Source organism: Phoenix dactylifera, chromosome 4 (genome assembly GCF_051530095.1).
Source record: "Phoenix dactylifera cultivar Ajwa chromosome 4, Ajwa_hap1_PhDact_Kaust_v1.1, whole genome shotgun sequence".
NCBI lineage: Eukaryota > Viridiplantae > Streptophyta > Magnoliopsida > Arecales > Arecaceae > Phoenix > Phoenix dactylifera.
Genome location: NC_143193.1, coordinates 42,007,254 through 42,034,049, shown reverse-complemented (window position 1 = coordinate 42,034,049; position 26,796 = coordinate 42,007,254). Strand labels below are relative to the sequence as shown.

At 39.5% G+C, this 26,796-nt stretch overlaps 1 protein-coding gene across 2 annotated transcripts; it reads left to right on the top strand.

Moving 5' to 3' along the window:
• Positions 1 to 444: 444 nt before the first annotated feature.
• On the top strand, positions 445 to 25,791 carry LOC103709952 (Melibiase family protein). Of its 2 annotated transcripts, none has more exons than XM_008795504.5 (14): positions 445 to 665; positions 1,155 to 1,308; positions 1,423 to 1,680; positions 2,132 to 2,306; positions 2,613 to 2,674; positions 2,777 to 2,940; positions 3,136 to 3,233; positions 22,946 to 23,004; positions 23,093 to 23,227; positions 23,371 to 23,621; positions 23,705 to 23,864; positions 24,694 to 24,769; positions 24,844 to 24,894; positions 25,406 to 25,791. In XM_008795504.5, the coding sequence occupies exons 1-14, from the start codon at positions 460 to 462 to the stop codon at positions 25,627 to 25,629; spliced, it is 2,073 nt and encodes a 690-aa protein (XP_008793726.4). In that variant the 5' UTR covers positions 445 to 459; the 3' UTR covers positions 25,630 to 25,791. The 2 variants fall into 2 exon arrangements, with proteins under 2 accessions (XP_008793726.4, XP_038989771.3); XM_039133843.3 differs by lacking the exon at positions 445 to 665 and adding an exon at positions 781 to 803.
• The last annotated feature ends 1,005 nt before the right edge of the window (positions 25,792 to 26,796 follow it).

Genomic DNA, 26,796 nt, shown 5'->3' with positions numbered 1-26,796 from the left:
ATTAGAAAAGAAAATAATTTATAAACGCATATCCGATCTTAATCCCTCAGTTCCATCAACTGTTAATTTAGATATTGTGGTTGCAACGTATTGCAATAAATTATTTCTTCATTTGCATGCACAAACAAAGTTTAATCACATTTAGTTCAACAATCTGATGTATACATTGTACATGCCAACATCTAGTTCACTGTTATATGAAAACCTAATATAGTATAAAAAAAAGTAAGAAAATCAAACAATAATCCTGTCCTATGCTATGTCGTTGAATTGCGTGTCGCTTGGTGATTTCTGTCGCAGTAATCCTTCCAGCAACTTGGCTAGACGCCGTATCTAACCGCTTCCCTATGCAGTCCCCCAAGGGGGACCGCTTGGTGCAGTGCTCTGTAGGAACTACGTAACCATTTATACTCTCGACGTCAGAACGGCACCGGATCCGCTAGAAGATCGACAGCCAAGATGGACTTGGTTGGCTTAGAATGTTCCCACCGGACATCAGAACGGTGGCTCCCATTCCCAATCGGAACCCGGGTATTTATTGGAGTAGGAAGCTCAAATGAATCAGTTATTAGCCTTGAAGTTTTGATCATTCACAGGCTGGAGGTTTCTGTAGCCATGAAAGCATCAGTTTTGGTGGTTCTCTTCTTCACCTTCGTCTTCTACGGGTCTGTATAAATTGAAATGAAACCTAAGTGCCAAGTTTTCTCAGAACAATGTAATGAAATCTGCTAGCTTGTTATAAAAAAAAAGGTTAAAAGTGACACAAGAGTTTATTTCTGCTATCATTCTGCTTAGATGATTTGGTGGGAGTTAATTTGCTTCTTCTTCTTCTTCTTTTCTTTCTTTCTTTTATTTTATTTTTTATGGGGAACATTCTGTCTAGGAGGATGTGTATGCGAAATGGTCCCTGGCTTTTAATATTGTTAAATTCCAGTTATGGTTGCTAATTTAATTGCTATTTATCAGAAATCCCTCTCTCCAGCTGGTAGATATGCCGACAATTTTTAGGCCTTTGGATTCAAAAGAATTAACTTTCATGAAAAATTATGTTCTGTAGTGCCCATTTCGGGATGTTATTTTAGGGTTGATAGATATATGTTTGTTATTTTATCAGTTATTCACTCCTTTCATGATTCATGTAATTCACATTTCAGGGCACTATCTGTAGCAAGCAAAGAATGGGGGCTTGCCAAATTGCCTCCTAGAGGGTGGAATTCTTATGATTCCTTTTCATGGGCTATCAATGAACAAGAATTCCTAGATAATGCTGAGATCGTATCTCAGAGACTGCTACCTTATGGATATGAGGTCAGATCCATAATGAAGAAGCAATTAATTATGATAGAAAACATATAGAATGCCAGTAGAGGAGGACTGGTGACCAACTGTTCATTGATCATTTTTCTCCAAAAAATTGTGTAGTATGCTGTGGTGGATTTCTTGTGGTTTCGGAAGAATGTGGATGGAGCGTATGTTGATTCCTATGGTTATGACAGCATTGATGAATGGGGCCGGCCATTCCCAGACCCTGAAAGGTGGCCATCCTCCCGAGGTGGCCAAGGATTCAAAGAAGTTGCTCGCAAGGTTCATAAAATGGGTCTGAAGTTCGGAATTCATGTCATGAGAGGAATAAGTACAGAGGCAGTCAATGCCAGCACACCCATCTTAAATGTTTACACGGTATACTTTCTCCTTGCAGCTGCGTACTTCTCCTTTTGAGTATTTTTTGCAGTCCATTAGCACAATCCTCTTGGCAACTCGCTGATCTTTCTTCATGGTTAATATCAGCTACACCTATATCGGCCAAAATTTCTTCATCAGTCATAAATTGGTCGATCATAAAAATCTTGATCGAATTGGATCACCACAAACAAAATAATTTTCAACCTCAATCCTTTTATCAGAATTGGATCTGTTTGTTATGTTCTAATGCTACCAATGACTATCAAGAATGAGTTGCAGAGTTCCGCCCATGGGTGATTACAATAACTTACATTATCATTCCTATATTTTAAAATAAAAATATGCATGAGTGTTGGCTACAGTAAGATAGTTTTTGTTTGGAAAACTTTTATTTAATATTGTGCTTTGTTCCTTGTATGCTAATTGAATGGCAAATTTTTATTCATAGAAAGGTGCATATGAGGAGTCTGGTCGACAGTGGTATGCAGCAGACATAGGTATGAAATATAAGACCTGTGCATGGATGAGCCATGGATTTATGAGTGTTAATACAGATCTGGGAGCTGGAAGAGCCTTCCTCAGATCTCTCTATCAACAATATGCTGAATGGGGTGTTGATTTCGGTAAGTAGATGTCCTTTATATCTGTATATTCTGTAAGAAATGGTAAAATCTTTTACCAGTCCCAGTCTTGGTAATTTGAAAATTCATACTGAAAGAAACTCACTTCCCTTAACTTATTATTACTAAACTTTGAGTGTTCAGTACTCAAGCTGAAGGATAAGTAATGTTATTTAACACCATATACCTGTCTTCACTGTGAAAGTGTTCTTTAAGAGAAAATAAACATGGTTGAACACTTTAGCCGCATATCTTGTTTCATCCAGATTTTTGCTTGAGGTCATCTTTGTTGTTTTGTTTCCTTTGCAGTGAAGCTTGACTGTGTCTTTGGAGATGATTTGGATACACAAGAAATAATAACAGTTTCAAAGGTACCTATAGAAACCTAATGTTTCATATAAAGAACCTGTCAAGTGATAATAGTCCATTAAATTTATGCACTTCTGAAATTAACTAATATGCAACTCCTGCAGCTTCTAAAAGAGCTTGAGCGCCCAGTTGTGCTATCTATCTCTCCTGGATCAAGTGTGACTCCGTCCATGGCTGAGGGCATTAGTAATTATGTGAACATGTACAGAATAACCGGGGATGACTGGGATAAGTGGACAGATGTTGTTTCTCATTTTGACATTTCAAGGTAGATACTAGTGCGCTTAAATCCTTATGGTTTTTTCATGAAGTTTCCATATTTCTAGTTTAACATTCTAGTTTAACATTTTGTTTTGACCTTTGTATTTTTTGAAACTATTTGTTTATTCCTTACTGGTTCTGGTTGCAACAATCCAACATTCTTTTATCAAATTTTATCAATCTACGTTTAGTTTCTACTCAGGGATTTTGCTGCTGCAAAGAAAACTGGGGCTGCAGGGTTGCAAGGAAGATCATGGCCTGACTTAGACATGCTACCACTTGGATGGCTTGCAGATCCAAGTAATCTTATTTGCCCAGCTGGATAATTTCTTCTATCATTTCCTATTATCCATATACTTATTACTTTACAAATGCTAGATGATGAAAGTGGATCTGGCATGGTTTTAGCTTTATGAAAAATGTTAGGCTACATACTTGAGTAGATAAACCTCTAGGTAAACATTATGCACCTTCATTAGCATAAATTCTACGGTTTTAAGAATTTTGATGGCCTCCTATTGAACTGACACAGGTAAAGCACTTTAGGCAACTCTAATACTCAATATTAAGTTGCAGTAATATGCACAAGAAAGGATATTTGGGGTTAATTAACATTTTGAATAACGAAAGCTGAAAGTAAAAGTTGCTGGAGTTTGAATTCTGTCCCGATCGCATTAACATGACCAACAAAGTCGGATATCTATCTTGATGCATGTCAATGTGCAAAAGTCATAGTCCATAAGCAAGTGCCGCAGTCCAAGTTAGCTATCAACAACCTGTGCTGTCTGTCCTCCATCAGAAACAAATGAAACACTGCTTTCCCAGATTATATCTATACTGAATTGATACTGACAAGCTAGGGGATATCATTGTGATCATGAAATTTAGATTTGGCATTTGTTTTTCCTTTTAAGTCTGAAATTTACTTCAGATTTTTATGCCGACTAGGGTGCATCACACTGAATCCATGATCTAGGTGGAATATTTCTTTCTTTTGGAGGTGACTGCTCAAGCAGCAGTTGAAGGAAGGGTGAACAAACTGCAGGAAAGTTGGGGATAAGAATAGAGAAGAAGAAAACAAGCTTCCGCTAAATTCCAACATAAAGTCTAATATACCTTCCTTTTCCCATCCTTATTATAGTCTAGACGAGAATTAAAAACTAATCTTATGGTTCCCATGATCAATATTATAGTATGACTAAATAAAACAGAAGCGACCCCAGGGTGGAATTGTATGACAAGAACAGATTGTCAGCTTATTAGTCAAAGTCAAACCCCATCTTTTTTGTTTTCTTTTTTTCCTTTCCTTATTTTTCTTTTTTAAACCATTATGATGGATGGAATTGAGTGAGAAATAAATGCATTAAGACCCTGAGGTAACTTCCAATTCTATATACCAGGTTTTTGATTTAGGATAATGCCATATAGATCCTAGGCATGATCTGAATTGCTTATTGAAGAATCTTGACTTTCTTGATTGGATTCCATGGCTTGATTTTTGATAGTAGATTAGAAGCTTGACCGGACTCTCTTTTCTTAATACATCAACATGATATTACTTGGGCTGTTTTGCAAGCTTCCAATACGATAAAATGGTAGTCTAACATTCTTAGCAGCTTCAACTTCTTTATTGATCCATTGTTTTTTTTTTAACTCGCTTTTAGGGATCAAAGTGATGGCCTCGTCCAGTTTGTGCTGACTGGTACAATGCCAGGCTCTGATTGGCATGCGGCATTGGGCTGCGGGATTGAATCACTTGGTCTCAAAACCATGCTACTTTATTTTGCCACCGCATGGTCAGTGCCGTACCAAGCATTAAACCTTTAATCCCTTCTCCGTCCACCCCCCATCTCTGCCTATTTGAAGATCTCAGAGGTAGGCTCTGATTGGCATGCGACATTGGGGCAGTGAGCTTCGGGATTGAATCACTTGGTCTCAAAACCTTGGTCTCAGTACTGTACCAAGGATTAAAACTTTAATCCCTTCCCCTCTGTCCACTCCTCCTATTTGAAGGTCTTAGAGGTAGGCATATGTTAACATGACTATGATTCTCAGGTAGACTACTGAAAACAAACCTTATTGGCTGAATATTTTTTATGTAAATGTACATGTAAATATGTAACTACCTGCCATTTGTGTTCAACAAAAATAAGTTAAAATCAAAATTTGATAAAAAAAAGTCGAAATCAGTAACAAATTTCAAATTTTTGGGTTGCGTCAAAGTTGCTTGTTTTAAATGCTAGGAATATCTCAAATATCAAAAGCTCATAACATGGTTCACTGTACCAGTCCAACCCGGAAGGTACGAGACATACCGTTCGTACCGGTTTGGTATCAGTATACGGTACGGAAGGCGTACCGACACTCGGACGCCGAAAACACCATGTGTCGTACTGTACCGATCAAAGTCTGTTTTGTCGAAATCGGAGCCCAGACCGGTTGTCCGGCGGCACAGGTCAGTACGCATCCGTACAGTTTCATGTCGGACCCATACCGACGCAGTAGAAGAGGCGGGTGAGAGGAAAAGAGAGAGAGAGAGAGAGAAGGGGGAGAGGAGGAAGAGAGGAGGGTGGCTGAGGCTGGCAAGCCGCACAGAGGAGGTAGAGGAGGGGCTCCGCCTTCTCTGCATGGCTCGCAGGCCTCTGCGGCCTTCTCTCTTCCTTCCTCTCCCTCTCCCTTCCTCCCTCGTTCGCTTTCTCTCTTTTCCTCTTTTCCCTTCTCCTTTTGTCCCTCCATCGACAGCTTTTCATTTTGGTTAAAAGAACTGTCATAGTCCACCGCCGGTACGGCTCAATATTCTCCGAACCATCTGGTTCGGGATGGTTGCGCCGACCATGGTACCGACACTATGCTAGTGTGGCACCGGTATGGAGTCTGGTACCAAGATGACGAACCTTGGCTCATAAATTTTATCATGATCTAAACATTGCTAAGAGCCAAAAGGTTTAGTAAGAAATATCGTAAATCTTAGACTACAATTTTTATCATCTAAGATATGCTAATTATCGAGATGCTCACGTGCCTTATGCTTTTCAAATATCAGTGGACTTTTTTTTCACCAAAACTTTTTGAATGATTACTATCTATTAAGCAAGGATAGTCATTAAAGTAATTAGGGCATCGTTAGGATGCATTATTAGATGAAATAACAAAATATATAGTATTCAGCACATATACATATTCTTATTCTTGATTGTATGACACTGAATGCATGGAACAACTCTTAAAAAAGCCATTGCAACTCACATTATGGCTGCAGTGGGCCAGAGCCATGCTAGGCTTTTGTGTTGGCATAGCATAGCATGTGGCAGGTGCCTTGCCCACTATTGGATGACATGGGCACTGTACATATAAACTGAATCCTTGGTCACTTTTGATCAGAATGTTATACATATAAACCAACGTCCATGAAGAATTCTCTTTGGATGCATAGCTTTACTAAAGCCATTATACTTAAGGTACAATGGCAAGTGAGAAGGAGAATGGACCCATGATGATTCTCCTAGGCTATTTAATATTCATTAAATCCTCAATGATCTTTAGGAAGAAAGGTGTCAATATGGAATTTAAATGCATGCATGGGAGCATGCTAGCTGATCAAAGTAGGGATTGAAAATTGAGTAATATTTGGGCCAAAATTTCAATATTCAGAAATACTAATAGGCTAGTCTATTTTTTGGTGTCTGCATTTTATCTGCAATAATGATTTGGACCAAGGTTCACAGTCTCAGTACTAGATTGCGTACCTAGGATACCAGTACTGTACTGAACCTTATCAAAATACCTATATATATATATTCAATTTTTTGTTTTTAAGGTTTTGAGTGGAAAACAAGATTTTGTGAGTTCATTTTTGATGTTTAAATGTAATATAATTTAATTTTTTATGTTAACTTAAAGGATGGTGTGATTATATAATACATTTTAAATTAACTAAGTATAACATTGAAAATGTAAAATACTTATATTAAAAATTGAAAATACAATATATATGTATTTGTTCTATTCCAGGTCAAGTGTTGATGTCCCTCATATATATCTGAGTCGCGTTCATAATCGAGTCTTGGAACTTGACTTCGGCCTTGGTATTATGCCCACCTAGGATCCTGGTATTCTGCCTATACCGGATAGCCATGTTGGCATTGTTGCTCTGTCAGGTACGGTGGTGAAAATCCAAAAAAGGATCCGAAAGGTCTGATCCATTAGTTTCACTAAGCGGGGAGGATGATACTCACTCGGACATGAGACTTAGAGGTGCATATCTATATAGGTCATACCCTAGCACGAGAGGATATAATTCGTTATAGGATGATGATCCTAAGTACCATAGGATCCTGATATATCTAAGATTCCCACTCGATGTGGCACCTCATCAGCCATATTGGTACGAGTCCACCACCTTTAGGTCCCTTCCTCCTAAATGCTATGGTGCCCCTTTCTAGCCCTATGCCCATTGTCCCTATCCTGCATCGCATTCTTAAACTAGGAGTCACCAGTAAATGGAGTAAGCAAAAGTATCTACATGCCACCCCCTCCTTGTCCATCGCCTCCCCCTTGATCATTAAATCTGTCATCACTTGAAGAATCATTGTTATCATTGCTTGTATCACAATATGACCTGGGCTATCTGTCATCATATGTCTTGGTAATCTCGGAATTACTATGAACTGGCTCCTATTCACTCTTTGTAATGGATGTACCTTCTTCTTTTCTCTCTTTTGCTTTACCTGAGTGGATATCTAGGGAACTAGATTCTTACCCTTGCTCGATCTACATCCTTGTCTCTCTTAGTTGGCTTGAATAGACAGCTTACCCTAATTGGTTCTACCTTCTTAGTTGGCCCTATTGCACTAGCTAGCTCTAGTGCCCTGGTGACCTCTACTCATCTTTCGATATTTGACCGGAGATCTTCGACTCTGAACCATATCGTGACTTTGACTGGCTTCTCCACGAACTTTGCAATGGTTGTTGTTACTGGGCATTGGCTGGCTATGGACATGGCATATGCCGATTCGCTCAGATCTCTGCATTCACTCTATTTTGCTGGCTACAAGGCTGGTTGGCTTAGGGTAGCTCATCAAGCTTTATTTGGGTTTATTAGCCCTCAAACCAACCTATCATAGGATCTTCCTTGTCACATACAAAGTCATTGAAGACTAGGTCCTGATACTTTAGATCAACTTCTTGCTAAAGACATTTCAACTTTAGCCGCATCTTGTAGTGCACATAGACCAATGCATTTTGTCCATTTTGAGACAAAAATGCTTTCTTTGCTTGTTATGGATCAGTGCAGAGGTCGACCAGTTGCAATCTCACTGACTAATTGAGACCGTCGGTGAGAGGATCTTGATTGCATATTTTCTCAAGTGTGAGTTTGTCCCATCATAGTGAAACCACCACTTAGTTGTTGACATCAATATAGCCATTGCCTGTCGGCCCCAAATTTGCATTGATACATTGGATGAACAAGATTTAACATAGAATAATACATTTCTCCATTACCAACAAATACAACCATCATTGAGAATGTACCATTTCCCTCCCTATATTCTTTGGTCTATGATGCACATAACTTGTGGTATTATTGTTTAAGATTCACAAATCAAAGACATTATAATTGGTGATTGATATCTAAGTAATACTTACCTTTGCTATTGCTCGAGCAACAATCTATGCATCGGAATCCATCTTGTAGCTCACATGCGTCAACATACTCAAGATCCGTTCATTAATATCCATCTTAAGGATTGTATAGATGTACTTTGGATTGAGGTAATAAGCTACCAGGATTTGTGTTTAATTCAATCAGACTTATAATATTAGTGACGCTTAATAAGGAATGCTGGTTTACCAACTAGATGCAAGTCCTTACCTATTTGGGTATCCTATCTCTCTTGAATGATGTCAATGTATTCATCAGCATGCATGAGATCAACCATTTGTTCTCTTCCTTGGCCGTCATCATCATGGGGTAGGGGAACCCTATCTGGGGTATCTCTTGTTGTCAACAACTCTAAGCACTTAGTAAAGTGGCACAATGGCCTTAATTTTTTCCTGAGCCTATTTTTAGAACCGCTAATCTATCACTATCCCCTCCACATGGTGCCTCTCCGTGCCATCACAGACGTATTGGCTCTGCAACCACTCCTAATTGAGGAACATGGCTCACAACTTGTCTCTTCGATTAGGCTGTCAAGGCCAATGTAGTATGTGGTGAAGTGGGTAACTACTAGTCTCAGTATGTCTCCCCCAATGTACTTTCTCATCAGTACGAACACTCATGTGTCATTATATATAAATTTGGTATGGTTGGGCTGTCTCCACTATTTGCTTCACTCTTCAAAGCTTCCCATCTCCCGCCAATTAGATCAATGCTCTAGGCAGCACATAGGGTCCAAAAGATATGTGGTCTTCTTATCATCAACGGCTTAGCAACGCCTTCTTATATTGTGCTCCATTATGTCACCAACGACATGCCGCTTTCCAATGTTGTTAATAACCTTCTCCATCAAGCTGATGATGTAGTAACCATCATGCACTTTATTCGAAGCATTAACTGACTTGTAGAAGAATGTTTTTGATTATGGTATTTAAGGATTTATAATGCTTGGCTTGTTTGGAACAGACAACCCATCAACATTAATGTCAGTCCAAATGTAGGCCACTTATTTTTATAGGACCCTATCCATGTCTGCAATTCATCCTTGTGCTCGTTAAGTAGCTCCCCGTATATGTCCCTCAGACCTAATGGATCAATATCTTGCTTGTGAATGGCATAGATTATGATGCGTTAGCATGTGTTGCTTGCAGCATTTGCTGGGATATGAGTAAAGTGGAACCACATTCCAATAGCCCTCCATGTATTGTTTTTCTTGTTGGGATATGTATCCTTCAACATGCTATCAATACTTGTTGTGTTGTGTCTCTGCATGAGAAGGCATGTACAATGGTTGCACGAAATCTAGACACTTCTCCGCTCTTCTTGCCTTTCCTACCATTGAAAGCCTCGAACATGGATGCTATCCTACTGGCACCAAGAATCTTGACTAATTGGGTCCTCCTTAAACCTTGATCTGGTATAGAGGATGCGGATCTCAAGCTTCCCTCATATTGTGAGGGTCCAAGCTGACTCTATACTTAGCCACCTCATCCATCCGCCATTGCTCCTTATTGGCTAGGAGGGGAGCCTGAATTTGGGCCTCCTCCATGTTATTTGGGTTTGTGACCTCATAATCTCCCAAATTCTTGGAGTGTTAAGGACATAAACTCCAAATGTCGACTAGTCAGGTGGTGCTTCAATTTGGTGACCCACCCCCTTTATTCAAAGGAATACCATTTGCACCTCCAATGGTGAAGGCCACTTACTATCTCGCCCTATTGTCACCTGATCTACAATTCCTTTTTTTGCTTTCCAGCTTCTTTGTTGACTGCCTAATCCTGAAATTTTTCAAACCATTCATCATCAATCTCAGAAAAAAGTTGCATTAATTATCATTAAGCATCTATAAATTATCCATTATTTTTCATAGTTAATTAGTTTTTAAATTTAAAATTACTCAAAAAATGTAGAAAATTTCAAAAAATTCCTAAAAAGTGCTAGTTGCCTAAAAAATTACTTCTGAATATATGTATATAATTCCGATTTTCACTAATTTTCATTAGTATTTTCTATATTAAATTTACAATTAAATAAATAAATTGCATTAATATCAAAAAGATATGGTACATGCTCCAAAAAACATGTCTAAAATCTCCTTACATGCTACGGGAATTTCATAAATTTTTGTAATAATCATAATTTTATTAAAAGAAGATTTAATTCAAATAAATATTGAAAATTAAATTTTAAATTCTATCTAATGTAACCTCTAATAGGAGTACCACATATATTTTTTCTGTCCATATTAAGCACTAAAGCTTAATTAATTTAGGAATTACTTTTAATTGGGCTTTTATTCGAGAAGTAATTAATATGTCAGAAATTAATCAAATTGTTGTCAAAAAAAGATAGTAGATAGCATGCTAGACCCTGAACATAGTACTTATTTTTGGACTCTAACATCTCCTTTTTTTCTATTATTTTCTTTAAAAATATATTTTTTTATTAAATAATAAAATAAATATCAAAAACTTTATTATTTAAGATCTACAATATATCATGAAATCATACCAAAGTATAGAATTTTGGCATGATTTTTCATATTTTTTATTTCCTGCCCATTTATGGGATATAATAGAAAAGGGACATGGTAGAAGAAATTTAGAAAAATACCTATCTGAACGTTTGTATATCTTCCCTGCTAATCCTTCAAAACTCTCTTTTTTTCTCCTCTCTTTTCTCCTCTTTTATGTTGCTCATAGGCGTGACAGAGGGATCAAAGGGCATGGTGACCTTTTCTACCTTAATAACTGAGGGGGGAGAGGCTAATCATGCTGGTAGCATATCCCTTTATGAGATTAAACCGCTAAAATCGAACAGTTTGGCCTGGTAAGGACCGACATCAATACGAGCCAAGATTTGTTGTATCGGTTTTCTAGTGGTACAGTACAACATACAACTATGCCATTCCGTTATTGACATAGCAGGGTTGGCAAGAGAGGGGGAGAGCGAGAAGGAGAGAGGAAGGGGGAGAGAGGGGTGGAGGAAGGTAGAGGAAGGGGGAGACAGAGACAGGAAATAGAGGGAGAGAGAGAGAGGGAGGAAGAGAGGGAGAGAGAGGGAGAGGGAGGGGGTGAGAGAGAGGCCGAGAGGAGAGAGGGGGTTTTCAAGCACCTATCTCCTCCGGTGCACAAGAGCAGGGGCATGGCCCCTACTTCGAAATGAAATAGGGGCTCTAGCCTCTTTTTCTCTGAATTTTTCAGGAAAGTTGGAGCTCCTGTTTTGTTTCGAAAAAAATTCACTTAAAAAAATTTAATAAAAAAGGGGTTGGAGCCCTTATTCTTGTGCGCCAAAGGAGATGAGGGCTTGAAAGCCCCTTCTCTCTCCTATTGGCCTCGTTCTCTCTCCTCCCCTTCCTCTCTCTCTCTTTCCTCCCTCACTCTCCCTCTCTCTCTTTTCCACTCTTTTTTTCTCCCTCTCCCTCCCTCATAGATTTCTCGAACTGAGGGGTGGAATTATGCTAGTCCGGTTCGGGGCTATACAACATTCCTTGGTTTGAGCCCTATTTCATGTCAGGACCATGAACCATCTTGGCTCATGGTTTGTACCGTACCAACCGAACTACATGGTTTGATTTGGTACAACAATCTTTGTTCGGGCATTCCCAAAGTTGTATTTGTTAGTGCCGCTAAAGTTTCAAGTACTTCTCACATTTCAGATATTCCTGTTGAGAAAATGCTTTATAACAAGAAATACTTAAACTTTGAACCTTGTCTCAAGCATGGTCGGCAGAACTGTTCTAAACTGGACAGCTCGGAGAGTACTGAGTCGTACCGGCGGCGGACTAGGACGGTTTCGACAATTGAAATGAAAAGCCGTCGGAGGGGGAGAAGGAGAAGGAAAGCGAGGAAAAGAGAGGGTGAGCGAGTAGGAGAGGGAGGGAGAGGAAGGAAGAGCGGAGGAGGCAAAGCTCCTCCTCCGCCTCCTTCGCGAGCTCGCCGGCCTCCGCCCCCCTCCATCTCTCTCCCTTCTTTTCTTTCCTTCTCTTTTTTTCTCTCTCCTGTTCTCCCTCTTCTCTGCCTCTTCTATTGTGTTGGTATGGGCTCAACATGGAACGGTACGCGGGCGTACCGACCCGTGCCACTGGACAACTAGTCTGGGCTCCGGTTCCGGCACAGCAAACCTTGGTTTCGAGCAACATTTATATCTAAATCAGGGTCGGCGGGATCGTTCCGATTCAGGACGATTTCGGCCGTTTTGAGCCGTACCGGCGAGTTTCGGCAATGAAAACGAAAATCATTGCTGGAGGTGGAGAAGAAGGAAAGAGAGAAAAAGAGAGAGCGAGTCAGGGAGGGAGGGAAGCCGGCGGTGGGCCGGCGGAGGCCGGCGCCTGGGCGGGAGGCGAGGCTGCGACCGGTTCTCCTATTTTGAGCGAAATAGAGGCTTGGCTGCTAAAAAAATCGCAATTTTTAAGTAAAGTCGGCAAAAATTTTGCGATTTTATAGTAAAGTCCGCAAGCGATTTGCCGACTTCACTTAAAAATCGCAATTTTTTTAGCGGACGGACCCCTGTTTCGTTCGAAACAGGAGAACTGGCCGTAGCCTTGCCTCCAGCCCAGGTGCTGGCCTCTGTCACCGTCCGCCGGCCTCCTTCTCTCTCCCCTTTTCCTCTCTCTCTCTCTTTTTTTCTCCCATGGTCTGTGTCGCCCTCTCATTTATCGGTACAGGCCCGGCACGGCACGATGCAGGCCCATACCGACTCTTGTGATGGGGGCTCACGGTCCAAAGCCCCTCACCATGTTCTTTTTCTCGCGCTCCTTGCGTGCGCCTCCAAAAATCGCTGATGATGGACTGATTGTAGGTAACGCCGGTGGAATAACTCAATACAAAGATCAATAATGAAAGCAAACTGAATTTTATTCTACTCAATTGAAGAACAAATAACAAGAACAAAGAAAACAAAAGAAATCTAGCAAGGGATTGAAGAGATCTCTTCCTAGCCCAATCTAGTGGAGATTGATGTATCTACCACTAGCCGAAATCCTAGAATACAAGATCTAAGGACCGAAATCGACACAAATGTCGCCCAACCCTTACGACCGACTCTCTCACAAGAGAACAAGACTAAACTCAACTCTCGATTATTCTGAGATGCCCCACAGTGGCCCCTTACAACTCTATTTATAGACCCAAGACCCTAGACAAACTTAAGTAACTCTTCCTAAGATAAACATGGTAAATAATCTTTCCACGGATCCAAGGCTTCTCCACCGTTGATTGGCATATGATCAATGGCTTGGAGGGGCCCTAAAAGATCTCCAATCTTTATCTCCCGGATTTGCATAGATTCCGCATCCCGGATGCATGGCTCACGCATCTCGGATAATTTGACTTAGTCTTCCTTCGCTGAATGGACGGTTGAGATGGCTGGGAGGCAAGGCTGGCTGGGACACGCGTCCCGGATGCGCGGGACGCGTGTCCCGGTTGACCGGGTCGCGCAACCCGGGAGTCCCAGTCTGGCCAAGGTTGGCTCGGCCTTTGGAAGGGCCTGAAGTCGGCCTGGCCGAGGTCGGCTCGGCCTTTGGCAGGCTCCGAGGTCGGCTCGTCCTTTGGCAGGGCCCAAGGTTGGCCTGGCTGAGGTCGGCTTGGCTGAGGTCGGCTCGGCCTTTGGCAGGGCCCGTTGGGTTGATGGGGCGAGGTCTGGCGCGCGGGCTGATACTACATAGTGCCGAAGTCGTGGATGAACCTCGTGGCTGGCCAAGGGTCGACCAGCCACAAAACACATCACTTGGCCACTTTAGCCTTTGGTTGGTGCTTGGTCGTTGCTCGGCTTGTGGCGCAGTTTGCGGGGGTCCTCAACATCTTGCCGCCGACCCTGATCTAGATATAAGAATTATAAGAGCATGAGAAAAATAAATGGAAATAGAGTCAGATGCATGTCTTCATATTTACACCTGTTCATGAGGTTGAGTCTTAGAGTGTGCTGATAGCTATCTAAGCACAAAAACTATATTTCAGTTCAAAGTGCTTATCCAATTGGAAAGAAAATTTGCCACTAGAGAAATGTTTTCATAGAATGGATCTATTGAATCCATCGCATGAAGGTCAGTTGATTGCATGATATGGTAGAATGATGAAAAGGAAGATGTCACTTGTCCTGCTGTGTAAATTCTGAAACTCTGTTGTAAAATATTCAAATTTCATCCATATAATTTCAATCATTTGATCTGCCGGTAGCTATGAATTGTCTAATGATCAAAGCAATGATCTAGACTCAAGGCATCACCAAATCTGATATAGAATAAGATTATTTACAATTCAAATTTTGAGGGTACTTTTCCAGTGGTATGAATCCACAATAGTTTACCGTTGACAACCCAGAAAATTTTCCTGAGGATATTGGATTAGTTGATCTCATCCGAGCTGACCAAACTTATCAATCATAAATAAAACCTAAATCAACTTCAAGCAGGAAGCATTGTTATGATACAGTGAGTTTCTTCAAATGCAAGATGTGTTCATTGGTATTTATAGAAAATTTGTCCAGCTATTAAATATTTCTTTTCTGTAGAATATCTACCATGATATACTCAATAATTCTTAAGTGCTTGAAAGATGATACAGAACAGACCAGTTTGCTTGAAAAGAAGTTGTAATCATTTTAAGCTGCTTAGTTTGCCCAAAAACTGATATCAATTTGTATTTCCTAGAATCAAGTTGAATGTAGAGTCAATTTAAATTTCCTACAGACTACCTTTATTGCTAGACAAGGTCAATCTGTCCCTTTACATCTCATATTGTACGTTCCAAGGATTTTTATGAAGTAATTCTCCTTCCTGCTCGGTTTTATATCCTTTCATATTCAACTACCTTTGATTGATAAAAGGTTTCACATTTTTTTTTTGCTTGATAGTGTTTGTAGTGGATCACTTTACTATTGATGAGGAATTGATTTTGTCCATCTACAAATCTACCAAAGATCAAAGGAAGTACGAAGGTTGGAAAGGATTTTCACAAAGTTCATTGCATGTATAGCCAGGTCCATCCACCATCTGGATCCATGATAAGATCCCAAAAGCTGCAACATATGATGGTCATGCTATGTTTAGGAAATATAGAGTACCATAGTCCACCCTTTCTATGTTATGTTTAGGAAATCTAGATTATTGTCATGCCACCTTTTCTTTACATGCCTTCTTTGTCTCCTGAATGACCAAGACAAGGCCTTTTCCTTCTGCTGATGGGTCTTTTTAGGGGTACATGGTGTACCAAGCCTGTCTAGGAATGGAAGGTGAGTGCAAAGGAAATATTGAGATGGTATCAGACTATCAGTCATTTCATGTGGTTGAAGATATGTTCATTCATCCCATGAAATGGTATAGAGTTTTACAAGGATGAGATGATTCGCATAACTCAACTACTTTTAACTCATATTGGAACCCATGCAATATCATACTCATGATAACTAATTGAAGAATATATTAGGACATACAAAAGATATATGAATAAACTCAAGGTAGAATCCAGTGGTTGGGGGAAAAGCCACTAATAAGCAATAGTTATAATTACAGTAGGAAAATAGATGTACAACACTCTTATTTAATGTCACATGAAGACTTAAAATACTATAAATTCTAAATAACCTGGAGATTTATGTCTTGCTACTCGCCTTGTCCAAGTATTTCTACGTGAAGTAGCTCCTCTATTTTCTTTCTCAAGCCAGACACCTTTATAGTAAGGGGCAAAACATGTGTTTCAAAGTTTGATCCACTAGTATCTACTTTCACATTTTTATTTTTGCAACAAGGGAGTATCTTTGAACCAATTGTTGCCTCTTATCATGCGCTTGATTTGAAACCACGAGCTAGAGACATTGCAACTGCAGTATACCCATAGGGCATTGCTTTACAAGCATTCAAGACATCCACTTTGTGTTAGATCAATATAAACATGATAACGTAATAAATTCAACACATGCAGTGGGGTAAAATAGAGCAACTAAATTTCCAAATTTAATAATTAACAAGCACAAAAACTAACAAAAACCTCAAGAAATTTGTTCACAAGAATCTAACTTCAGCAACTCTTCAAATGTTTAGTATAACAAAGAAAGAAAACCTATAAAATAGTTCCAACAACTTACTAAGAAATAAGGACTATTTGCAGGCTGTACGGAGGATTCTGCTCCTTCATCTAGTCACAATCCCATGACAATACCCGATTAGCCACTAGTTCTCTAGATCTATAGAGAAGGAAAAGACCAAATAATAAGATTGAAAAACCAGTAAGTGCTTAATACCTTAACTAGTTTGGTCATGTAATAAATTAATAAGTTTTCTTTGCTAATATTAAACATCTATGGTAGTACCAAAAAAATCTATGGAACAATTAATATATTTTAACAAAAACTGTTATGATAAAATAATTAAATATGCTCAAATATTCATATTTATAATTTGCATTTTAACTCAGCCTATGAGACTACAGCTAAATTTATACTTGTGGTAGGGCTAGAAAGCCATATTTATACCCTGCTGAGTGCGCCAGAATATTGCATTATACCCTGCAAGGTGGACTAGTGTACCATATATATACCTTACGGAATAGGCCAAAATAATGAGTTCTTGAACAGTCAAAGTGTCAATATATAACCCCCATTGAAGGTGTCCATAATATAGTTAGGCTGAGTGTTAAAAATGCGAAACATGTCAAAGGTATTGATAGGTCAGATGTCAATTCTAAGACAAAATATGTATATTTAACAAAAGATTTCTAAACAAAAATATGCATAGCATTTGGAAATACAAACAAAAGTAATACTTTTAATTTACAAATTTATTTTCCATATAAAACATAATTTTAACATAGATGCATAAATTCAAAATTTGCATGTTGGCTAATTTATAATTTATTTGACATCAAATATTTATTCGGAGGCAAATAAATTAATGGCTCTCTAGGAAAGGTGAATATTACTTATCTCGCAAGCATGAATAGTAAACAAGCCCAACTAATTTGGAAAAAAAAACTTCCAGAATGTAGTATCCCAAGAATTATATTTTGATCAAAAGATGGTCATGATGAATTGTGAAATAAAATTCTAAAGCTTTTGATACCCATAGAACCTAGACAATTTTTAGGGCTATAAAAAGTCACCCCTAGCTCCCAAACAAAGCCTAAAAGTTGCTCCATGCCAACAAAATCCCTAAATATGCTAGAATTGACCAACTTTAATAGTATAACCTGAAAAATCAATTTCTGTTATGTTTATTTTAAAAAAGAGTGGCCATCTAGTTTATATTCTGAAATTTCAGGTTAATAATTCATAGAAATTTTTCTTTATACACACACACACACACACACACACACACACTTTTTATGGTAGAAGAATTAATATGCAGAATTTTATAGACACAGAAATTATAGTAGAATATCATATGCATAAATATGGTAACAGGAAATTCTAAAACCAAAATATGGATATTCAGATGGTTATTATGAATAATGTAATATTCAGATGGTCATTAGTTCCTAAGATAAAATATAAATAAGTTTAGTAATCAAACATTAAGATTACTGTTGTTTGTTACACAAAAATGTATTTACTGAATTCCTAGTTTAAAAGAAAACCTAGTTTCATAATTTTAAAATACATAATTTCTAATATACAGAAATTTTAAAACTATAATATGATGTTCAGGTATTTATTTGCAGAAATTCAAAAGAGATTCTGTTTACAGAAAATTGTTTTATAATATAAACTTAGTAGACCTTCAGATAGCTAACTCGGTACCTGTTACTTTTTGACTCACACATCTTCCTTCCAAAGCCTGGAAGTGAACTGAAAGCTCTATACAAACCTCATGTAGGATGACGTGCTACCACAAAGAATGTACCCATATTTCCACTTATAGCCTGTGCCTCCTATTTATATAGTATAAACTACTACATCCTAGGCTCCCAGCATCTCAAACTCCAACTGCTATTAGGAGTTAGGACTCCTATATTGTGCCCATCTAGACCTTTGATTAGAAGCAAGCAACGAGTTGTCTTTCTTTCCTATTTGACAGTCTTCAACTCCAATTGCACTAGGAGTGCTCACATCTAATTCTTACATCCACTGAATCGACTCAAACATTGGACCTTACCTTCAGTGACTAAACAACATAGTTTAACCCATTGAAGCCTTATATGATCAAGACTGCATCAATGATTAATAGGTATGCTCATTAATCATAATATAGTTCGGATCTAGCAATGACGAACGACCAATCGAGCCCAACCTAAACTATTAATCAAAGCTCAGTTAGTTTTTCTATTTTAACTATTTATTTAATAACAAGCTAAATGAATCTCTTAGTAAAACTAAGACTCTGAATAACTTTTGTTGCCGCTAGGAATCAGCCCGACCAAGATGCCGAGCTGGCTGAGCTGTTGGAGGACTTGGACGATTGGCTGCTCAGACTGTGGTGGTTGGTTGAAGATCGCAATGTGCCTCCGAGGTTGCAAGGTGGTGGTCGCTGTGCGTGGGTGGCGATGGCTCCAATGCTAGTCACTCCCAAGATGGTGCTGGGAAGAGGAGATCATGCTCGGACTTTTGCTATGATGCCGAATCTGACCTAAAACAATGTAGACGAAAAAATTCTCTTGGCAGAGAGTGTTTGGCGGGGGATCCTCTGATGTCTAAGTCAAACGGACTCTCAGAGAATAATGGAGGTTTTGTGAGAGCAGTAGAGTGGCAGCATAAGGGCGTAAGAGGGCTTGAGAGCACTTACCTGGAGGATCCTCCAGGAATGGTTTATATAGGCGAGGGTTGGTGCCCATCGTCGAGAAATTCGGGCATGTGGATCAGCCATTTTTGATAGTCCATTGCACATCTCGACAATCACATGTGGACGTTTCATCCGCGCATCACGCTTTACACATCTCATCCATGTGATTATGGAAACCGCTTGTGATCATGCCCGAAGTATCGCTAGCTGGGGGAAGAATTTGAAATTCGAAGAACTCTGCGCGCTTCTGGATCAGCCACGTGGCAAGCTTTGATTGGTCAGTCTATCACATTGGTTATGGTCGGTTCTGAGCAAGGTCCGTTGAACCGGTACCATGATCCATACCAGTCGACGGCCGGTACGGTTCGGTACCGGATCGAACAGGTAGGGCAGTAGTAGGTGGCCCATATCCAACCCGATTCAAATTCGGATTGATTTGGTGTGAATTGGGTTCCGCCCGATTTCGGGCGGTAAAGGACCGGTTCCAGCCGGTCCAATATCGATTCTAGATGGTAGGGGCCAGAATCGAATATAAATGATGAACCGACTCGATGTCGCACCGGTTCGGTTCGGAACTGCCTGAACCAGGCGGTTCGGCCCGATTCAGCAGGCCTTGGTTTCGAATCACTTATCCCTCACTTCTGAGGTCAAGCTAATTTGTTGGCTCAGGTGATGGAAGTAGACTTCCTGGTGAGACCGACCGATTGAGATGAGCCGTGATGTTGAATTGTGAAATCAAGTTGCCAGGCCGAGCCACCTCGGCCGTCCCTTTTGTTTTGCTGCATAGATCTTTGAGATACCACATTTATGAAGGACATGCCGGTAGCCGCACTTCCCAAAGCAGTATCATTTGAGGCGGGAATATCGGCGCAATGATTAGACCTTTAGGCTGATGGTGATCCAAGTGATCATCAGGGGCTCAATATAAGGCTCTATAGGTGAACCACCGTGACGATTTGAGTTGTTCGAGGCTTTATATAAGGCAGGAGACTGGTGCATCTCCCCTATTTCAGTTTCTTGCACTCTGGTTTCTAGAGCGAGAGATTCTGATCAAGCCTCTGTGGCCATTTCCTTCCTGTGCTTCCATCGGAGTTTCGCCACCTCATTGGAGTTCTTCTGCTTTTGTAGGTCTTCGGTATGTTTTTCTTAAGCCTTCCTTCCAAACTTTTCTTCATGACCTCGACAGATTTGTGGGGCTTTCTGATGCAATGGAAGATACTAAGGAAGAAGGCACCGAGCCTCTTCCCCACCACACCTTGTGCTGATGCTCTCACAGCACCTCCGCTATTTTCTGAGAATCCATGTAACTTAGACATCGGAGGATCTCCTGCGACAAGAGGACTTCTTCGTATTACTGTTTTAGGTCGGATCCAACATTGGAGCGAAGGTCCGAGTACGATCTCCTCTTCTTAGCATCACCTCGGGAGCAACCAGAGTTGGAGCCATCGCCACTCGAGCATAGCACCCACCATGTCGCATCTCGGAGACATCGTGATCTTCAGTCGACTTTTGCGGTCTTGGTAGCTGATCATCTGAGCACTCGGTAGCTCAGCCAGCTCGATGCCTTGGTCGGGTTGATTCCCAATTGCAACAACTTTCAACAAGAAATTTTATTGCAACCAACCCAACTCCTATTTATAACTTATTCAAAATTAAGTCTAATTCAAACTGTTAACTGAAAATAATTTAAATAATTGTTTCTTTATATAGATATGAATAAAAGTTTGTAGGGCATTACGCCACATGGAGCATTATGTTATAACTATGCTAGGGCTATTTCCTGCTTCAAATGTGGATCAATAAATTGATGCAAGTTGATAAATGGATATGGTAAAGCCTGGTAGATATTCCAACTTACTTGCAGTGGATGACATCATCAATTTTGGCTATGAAGAAAAAGTTTTTTCTAATTATTAGATTTAAGAATTTATCTTTTGTATGGGCTTTGTTTGTTAGCAAGATGCAATACCTGCCAATTGGCCATATAGATTTCATTAACAGGCCCTTCTCCTTCCTACGTTTGCCTTGGCTAGGAACGTGGTAGCAATATCTAGAAGGTTGACATCATGTTGACAACCAATTGCAAAATCTATTTATTTGGCTGAGCCTTGTTAATTTTTAAGTATAGCCAACCTTATGAAGGGAAAAGGCTTGGGCGATGATGGTGATGATAATGACGATGATAAGTTTTGTTAGTTTCCGCTTTTGATTCTAGAGTTTTGGGTTTAGCATCGGGCTGTAAGTAGGGCTGAAAATGGATCGGATATTGATGTATCCATATTTGTATCCATATTTTTTAACAAATACAGATATTAAACAGATATCAAAATTAATATCTATTTTTGTTCTAAACGGATACGGATAAAAATCGGATATTAAGCAAATCCATATTTGTTATAAATGGATATGGATACGAATCTGATATTAGACATATCCATATTTTTTTATTTGAATACGGATATAAATTGGATACTTTTTTGGATATTAATCAAATTTGAGTAAAATTCAACGAGACCCTAGTTGCTTGAAAACGACAAAAAGAAAAGAGAAACAAAACCGAAGAACAAGAAGTTTGAGCCTTTCAGGCGTGTTGGGCGATTCAAAGGATTTTATTCGAATCGAGTATTCCGTATTCGAGTTGCTGTCTTAAGTGATAGTCATTCGATATCTGGGTTTCTTTTAGTCTAGGTTTGGTTAACCACTTAATTGGTTCTCTGATTTAACCTAACTTAAACTTCTTCTTTTCAATTACTCTTGCTATATGGATATCCAGATCCGGATCTGGATCCGAATCCAGAAATATCAGGTGTATCCGCACGGTATTCAGGAGATTTTTGAACAGACTATCCGGATCTGTATCCAAATTCGATCGGACCAAAAGAACGTTATCCGAATACGACCCAAGTCGGATACAGAAACGGATACGGTCAGATATAATCCGATCCGCTTTCAGCCCTAGTTGTAAGTTAAGCTCCAGGATGCGCTTTGTGTAGTGGAAGCATAGGATTCAAATTGATGTATGTTAGCCATGGTCAAGAGTAAGCATTGTAGACACTATACTTTTAGGTTGACGTATGATGTAATCTTTCCAATTCATTGAGTGAAACCAACTTTAGAGTTCACATAAATATAAAAAAGTTAGGTGATATTTTTAGATTATACATCTCCAACTCCATGAACGAGCTGAGTACAACTGGCTAATTACTTGAGTTGCTTATGTGTGAAGAATTATGGGAGGTTGATAGGATGAATGAACATATGAAGGAGATTATTTTGCTTCATGGTAGAGAACAAAATATAAGCTAATGTGGAGAATGTTTTATTTCCAAACTACATATATGCTTGAATTTTCATTCTTCTGAGTGCATCTTGAATTCTTGTTTCTTTATCGAGAAACAGGAGTTTGTTAGCTTAGCCAAATTGGTTCCTTCAAAGTAGATACTGGTGGTTTATAACTTTATGTGGCTTGGTTTAACAATTTTATTGAAGTGGTTTTACAAGTTGGAGCTTCATAAAGTGTTCTTGATGTTCTAATACAGCTGATCTTCTTTTGATTGCTCTATTATTTTCTACATTGCCTAATAGTTTCATATTTTCTAATATATGTAACCCTATAATAATTTGTTTATTTGCTAATGATAGATGCAAAGCATGGTCCTTACAGGAAATGTAACCTTAGCCTTGATGAACAGAAAACCCAGGTGTGCAAACTTTATGTTTATTCTTTTATCTGGTATACTGTTGGAATAATCAAAGCTATATTGATGCTACTTAATATTTATTATGCAGATGACACTTTGGTCTATGGCTAAATCTCCTCTCATGTTTGGTGGAGATTTAAGGCACATTGATGAGATGACATTTGGTCTTATCACAAATCCTACTCTTTTGGAAATAAATTCTTACAGCACAAAAAATATGGAGGTATTCTGTCCATAAAAAATCTCCAGTTACCTGAGCAAGAGATAAGTTGATTAGTCTGAATGTTGATCAGTCTATATGTGTCTAATTATTTTTTGCACAAAAATGGAAAATGACTATGTTGTCACCATTTTTATTGTGTTCAGTTTCCCTATGTCTTCTCAAAAGAAGATCTCCGATGTACAAGTTGTGCTTCTACTCAGAGGTTTCTGAGTCAAGTGATGGGCACACCCGATGACAAGGTGCTAGGTCTTACCAGCTGCAGCAATGAAAAAGCGAAAGGATGGTTTATTGCAAGAGACTATCGGAAGCTGGATCAGATATGCTGTAAATATGACATGAAAAACAGTGATAGTTTGTCATATTGCTTTTATAAAAGGAAGCCTCTTTTGACATTGTATGATTGCTTCTAAACCATAAACCAGAGTAATATGCATGATTTTGTTTCTTAATTGTAATGAATTTTCTATGCTAATGCAGAGGGGAAGAGATTATGTATGAACAAGATCACCAAGAAAATTTTCACTTATTGGCATCTGAGTCAGTGGAGGCTTGCCTAGATGCATCTGTGGACAGAAAACGTACAGCATCAGAAAGAGACAGCACTTTTTTGTCCAGTTGTAAGCGGCATGCCTCCCAAGTATGATGTGCATACCCAACTACTAGTGCTTTATTATTACTCACTTTAGTTATTGGTAAATACAACTGTGTCTGCATCATTGTTTTGTATCAATTCTGATATATGGTAACCATGAAAACCATGAATGCAGACTAGATAGAAGAGTATAATTTAAAATTTGATTTTTCAACCACTCGTTTTAATTCTAGATATTTTTATTTAGACAAGATCCCCAAAAACAGAACTGAAGAACTTGAAAATTGAAATTGTCATTTATTGAACTTCTTTGCTTTCATGGAATCAATTTTTCTTGTTTTTGAGTATACTATGTTGTTGGGACCATTTTTGCTCTGCAGCATGAAGGAAAAGTGACAAAAAAACAGCAAATTAATTTGCTCAAATGAATTGCATTGCTTAATCTTAGATGGCTTGCTATCTTTTAACTAAATTCTCTTTTATAGATAATCTAGAGTGAACATATAGGCTTTTGACTATAAATGTCACCATTCGACCTTTTTACCCTGATTTATACAACTTTCTTAGGTTTGGGGAGTGTAATTTTTTGAAGCATCAATTTAGTGGTTGGACAGATGATACCTTTTCAGCTGACAAATAAGAAGTCTGACCTTTTTCCCCTTTTCTTCTTTATTTTTTTTTTGTCAACAGAGAACTTATAAGTTGCAAAGATTTAAATCAAATTTTTGCTAGGCTGAATAAGTTTACATTTACCATGAATGAAGATATCCATAAAGGATGAGCTTAAAACAGGATCTGTATTTTTTCAATAACTTATTTTTCCTTTAGAATATTTAGTTAACTGTTCAATAGCTAACCTACCTTAGATCTGCAGATGTGGCGCTTAAATGACAATGGAACCCTTGTGAACACCTATTCTGGTCTATGTGCAACAACAAATTCGGATAAAGGTGACAGGTCAAGTTGTTTATTACTTTGTACACACATATGACAAAGTGAGATTACTGATAAATTTTTGATGCAGTTAATACCATCACTGGTGGAATCCGATCTTGGATTGCGACTGGAAGAAGAGGTTAGTGGCACTTCCCAAATAAGTAAATGTTGAGTTTGTCGACTGAAAAAAAAGAATGTACTTTTGGGTTGGTAAATTGATTCATATCAATGGAAAATTTATGGGTTTTATTAGATTATCGGATTATGCAATATAATAATTCAAGATTAGGTGGCCTTCTTATTGAGGACAACAAGTAATCTTGAGTGGTATACATGGCTCTGACTTTCCACCTGTTTGTGGGCCACGACACAGGTGGTGGAATGTTTTTCTGCCATGTGCTGTTTTGAGTTGTTAATCTCCTCACTGGAGGAACCCAACTGTAGTAACAATTGATTAGGTTGTAGACCCACTGAACTATTTGCAGAGATGAGTACGAAGTCATTCTGCAAATTCTCTCTCTCTCTCCGTGTGTGTGTGGGCACGCACGATTGCGTGAGATAGCATGCTTGCATCTTTCCTAATGCTTTTTAATAAAGGTTATCTGTGTCATCAATTTTCTTTGCTAATATCCTTCCAAATATTTTCTTAGGGGAAATTTACCTTTCATTTTTCAACCTCAATTCTTGGAGGACGCTAATATCTGCAAGAATATCAGACTTGACTGCGGTTCTTGGCAGCAGCTTCGTCAGCAAAGCTTCTTGTAATTGCAAAGAGGTTTGGAGCAGCAAGGACTTTGGTACAGTGGGACAGACGCTGTCAATGATGGTTGAGAAGCATGGCTGTGCTTTATTTGTATTAAACTGTGGAAATTGACCTCGTCATATCCTAAAGATAATTTTTATGTACTACTAGAACGCTTGTAAGAATTCTAGTATTAAACAGAACTATTGGACACTCGATGAAAGTGCGTGATTAAATGAGAAAGTGGGAGTTATTGGAGGGCTTCGCATGATGAAGGCCTCATGAGAACTTAAATCCGAGTCAAGAGATGTGAATGCTGGCATATAGTATAATTTAGATAATTACTACATGGTAGTGGTTGCCTTGTATATATTTTGTAATGTCCGGGCCCAGAACCTACTAGGCCCAATAAGAAATGGGCCCAGTTAAGGGTTGGGCCCAAATTCCACTGTGGGCAGTGCTGTATAAGGATTGAAATAAAAAATAATAAAAACGAAGGGATAAGACCGACAGGGAGGGGTGACCCTCACCCCTGCTGACAGCCGCTGCCGGCGCGCCGGAGACAAGGGGGGCGGCGGCCAGTCCCGAGGTATGGAGGAATGGAGAGGGAAGGGACCTCTCAGAGGGGGTCTCATCCTTAAACAGTCCCTTAAGCCTATGCCGGCAACCCCAAAATGACAGACCCCCTAAACACCGAACGAGAGAAAGAGAGAGAGCCCGGAAGCTCCAAGAGGAAGGAGGAACCCCTAAGTCGGCAGAGGTGTTGGAGAGGAGGCACCGCAGGTCATCCCCGGAAATGGTAAGCTCCTGTTACCAAAATAAAAATAGAGGAGGGACTCCATGGACCTCAGTTGCAGTCACTGCCGGCTCTCGGTAGGGGGCTGCAGTCGGCCGGAGTCCATTCCCCTTCTTCTTCTTCAGTGGGATAGGGGGTCTCAGTGAAGAAGAAGAAGGGAGGAAAGAAAAGAAAATGAAAGAAAGAAGAAAAAGGAGAGAGGGAAGAGGGGACTCACCCGTGTGTGGCCGCGGGCATCGGCCGCAGGCGCGGCCGTGGGCTCAGCCGCAGGCGCGGCTGTGGACGCCGCGAGCTCGGCGGTGGCACTGCCGACTGTGGCTCGGCCCTCCCAAACCCCCCTTCTTCCTTCACAGGGGAAAATGGAGAGAGGAAGAGAGAGGGTTTGGGAGTAAGAGAGAGAGAGAATATGGGGTGGTGCCGGAGGGGAAGGACCAAAGAAAAGAAAGAAAGAAAGAAAGAGAGAGGAGGAAGAGGCCGTAGATCCGGCCGGAGGAGAAGAAGAA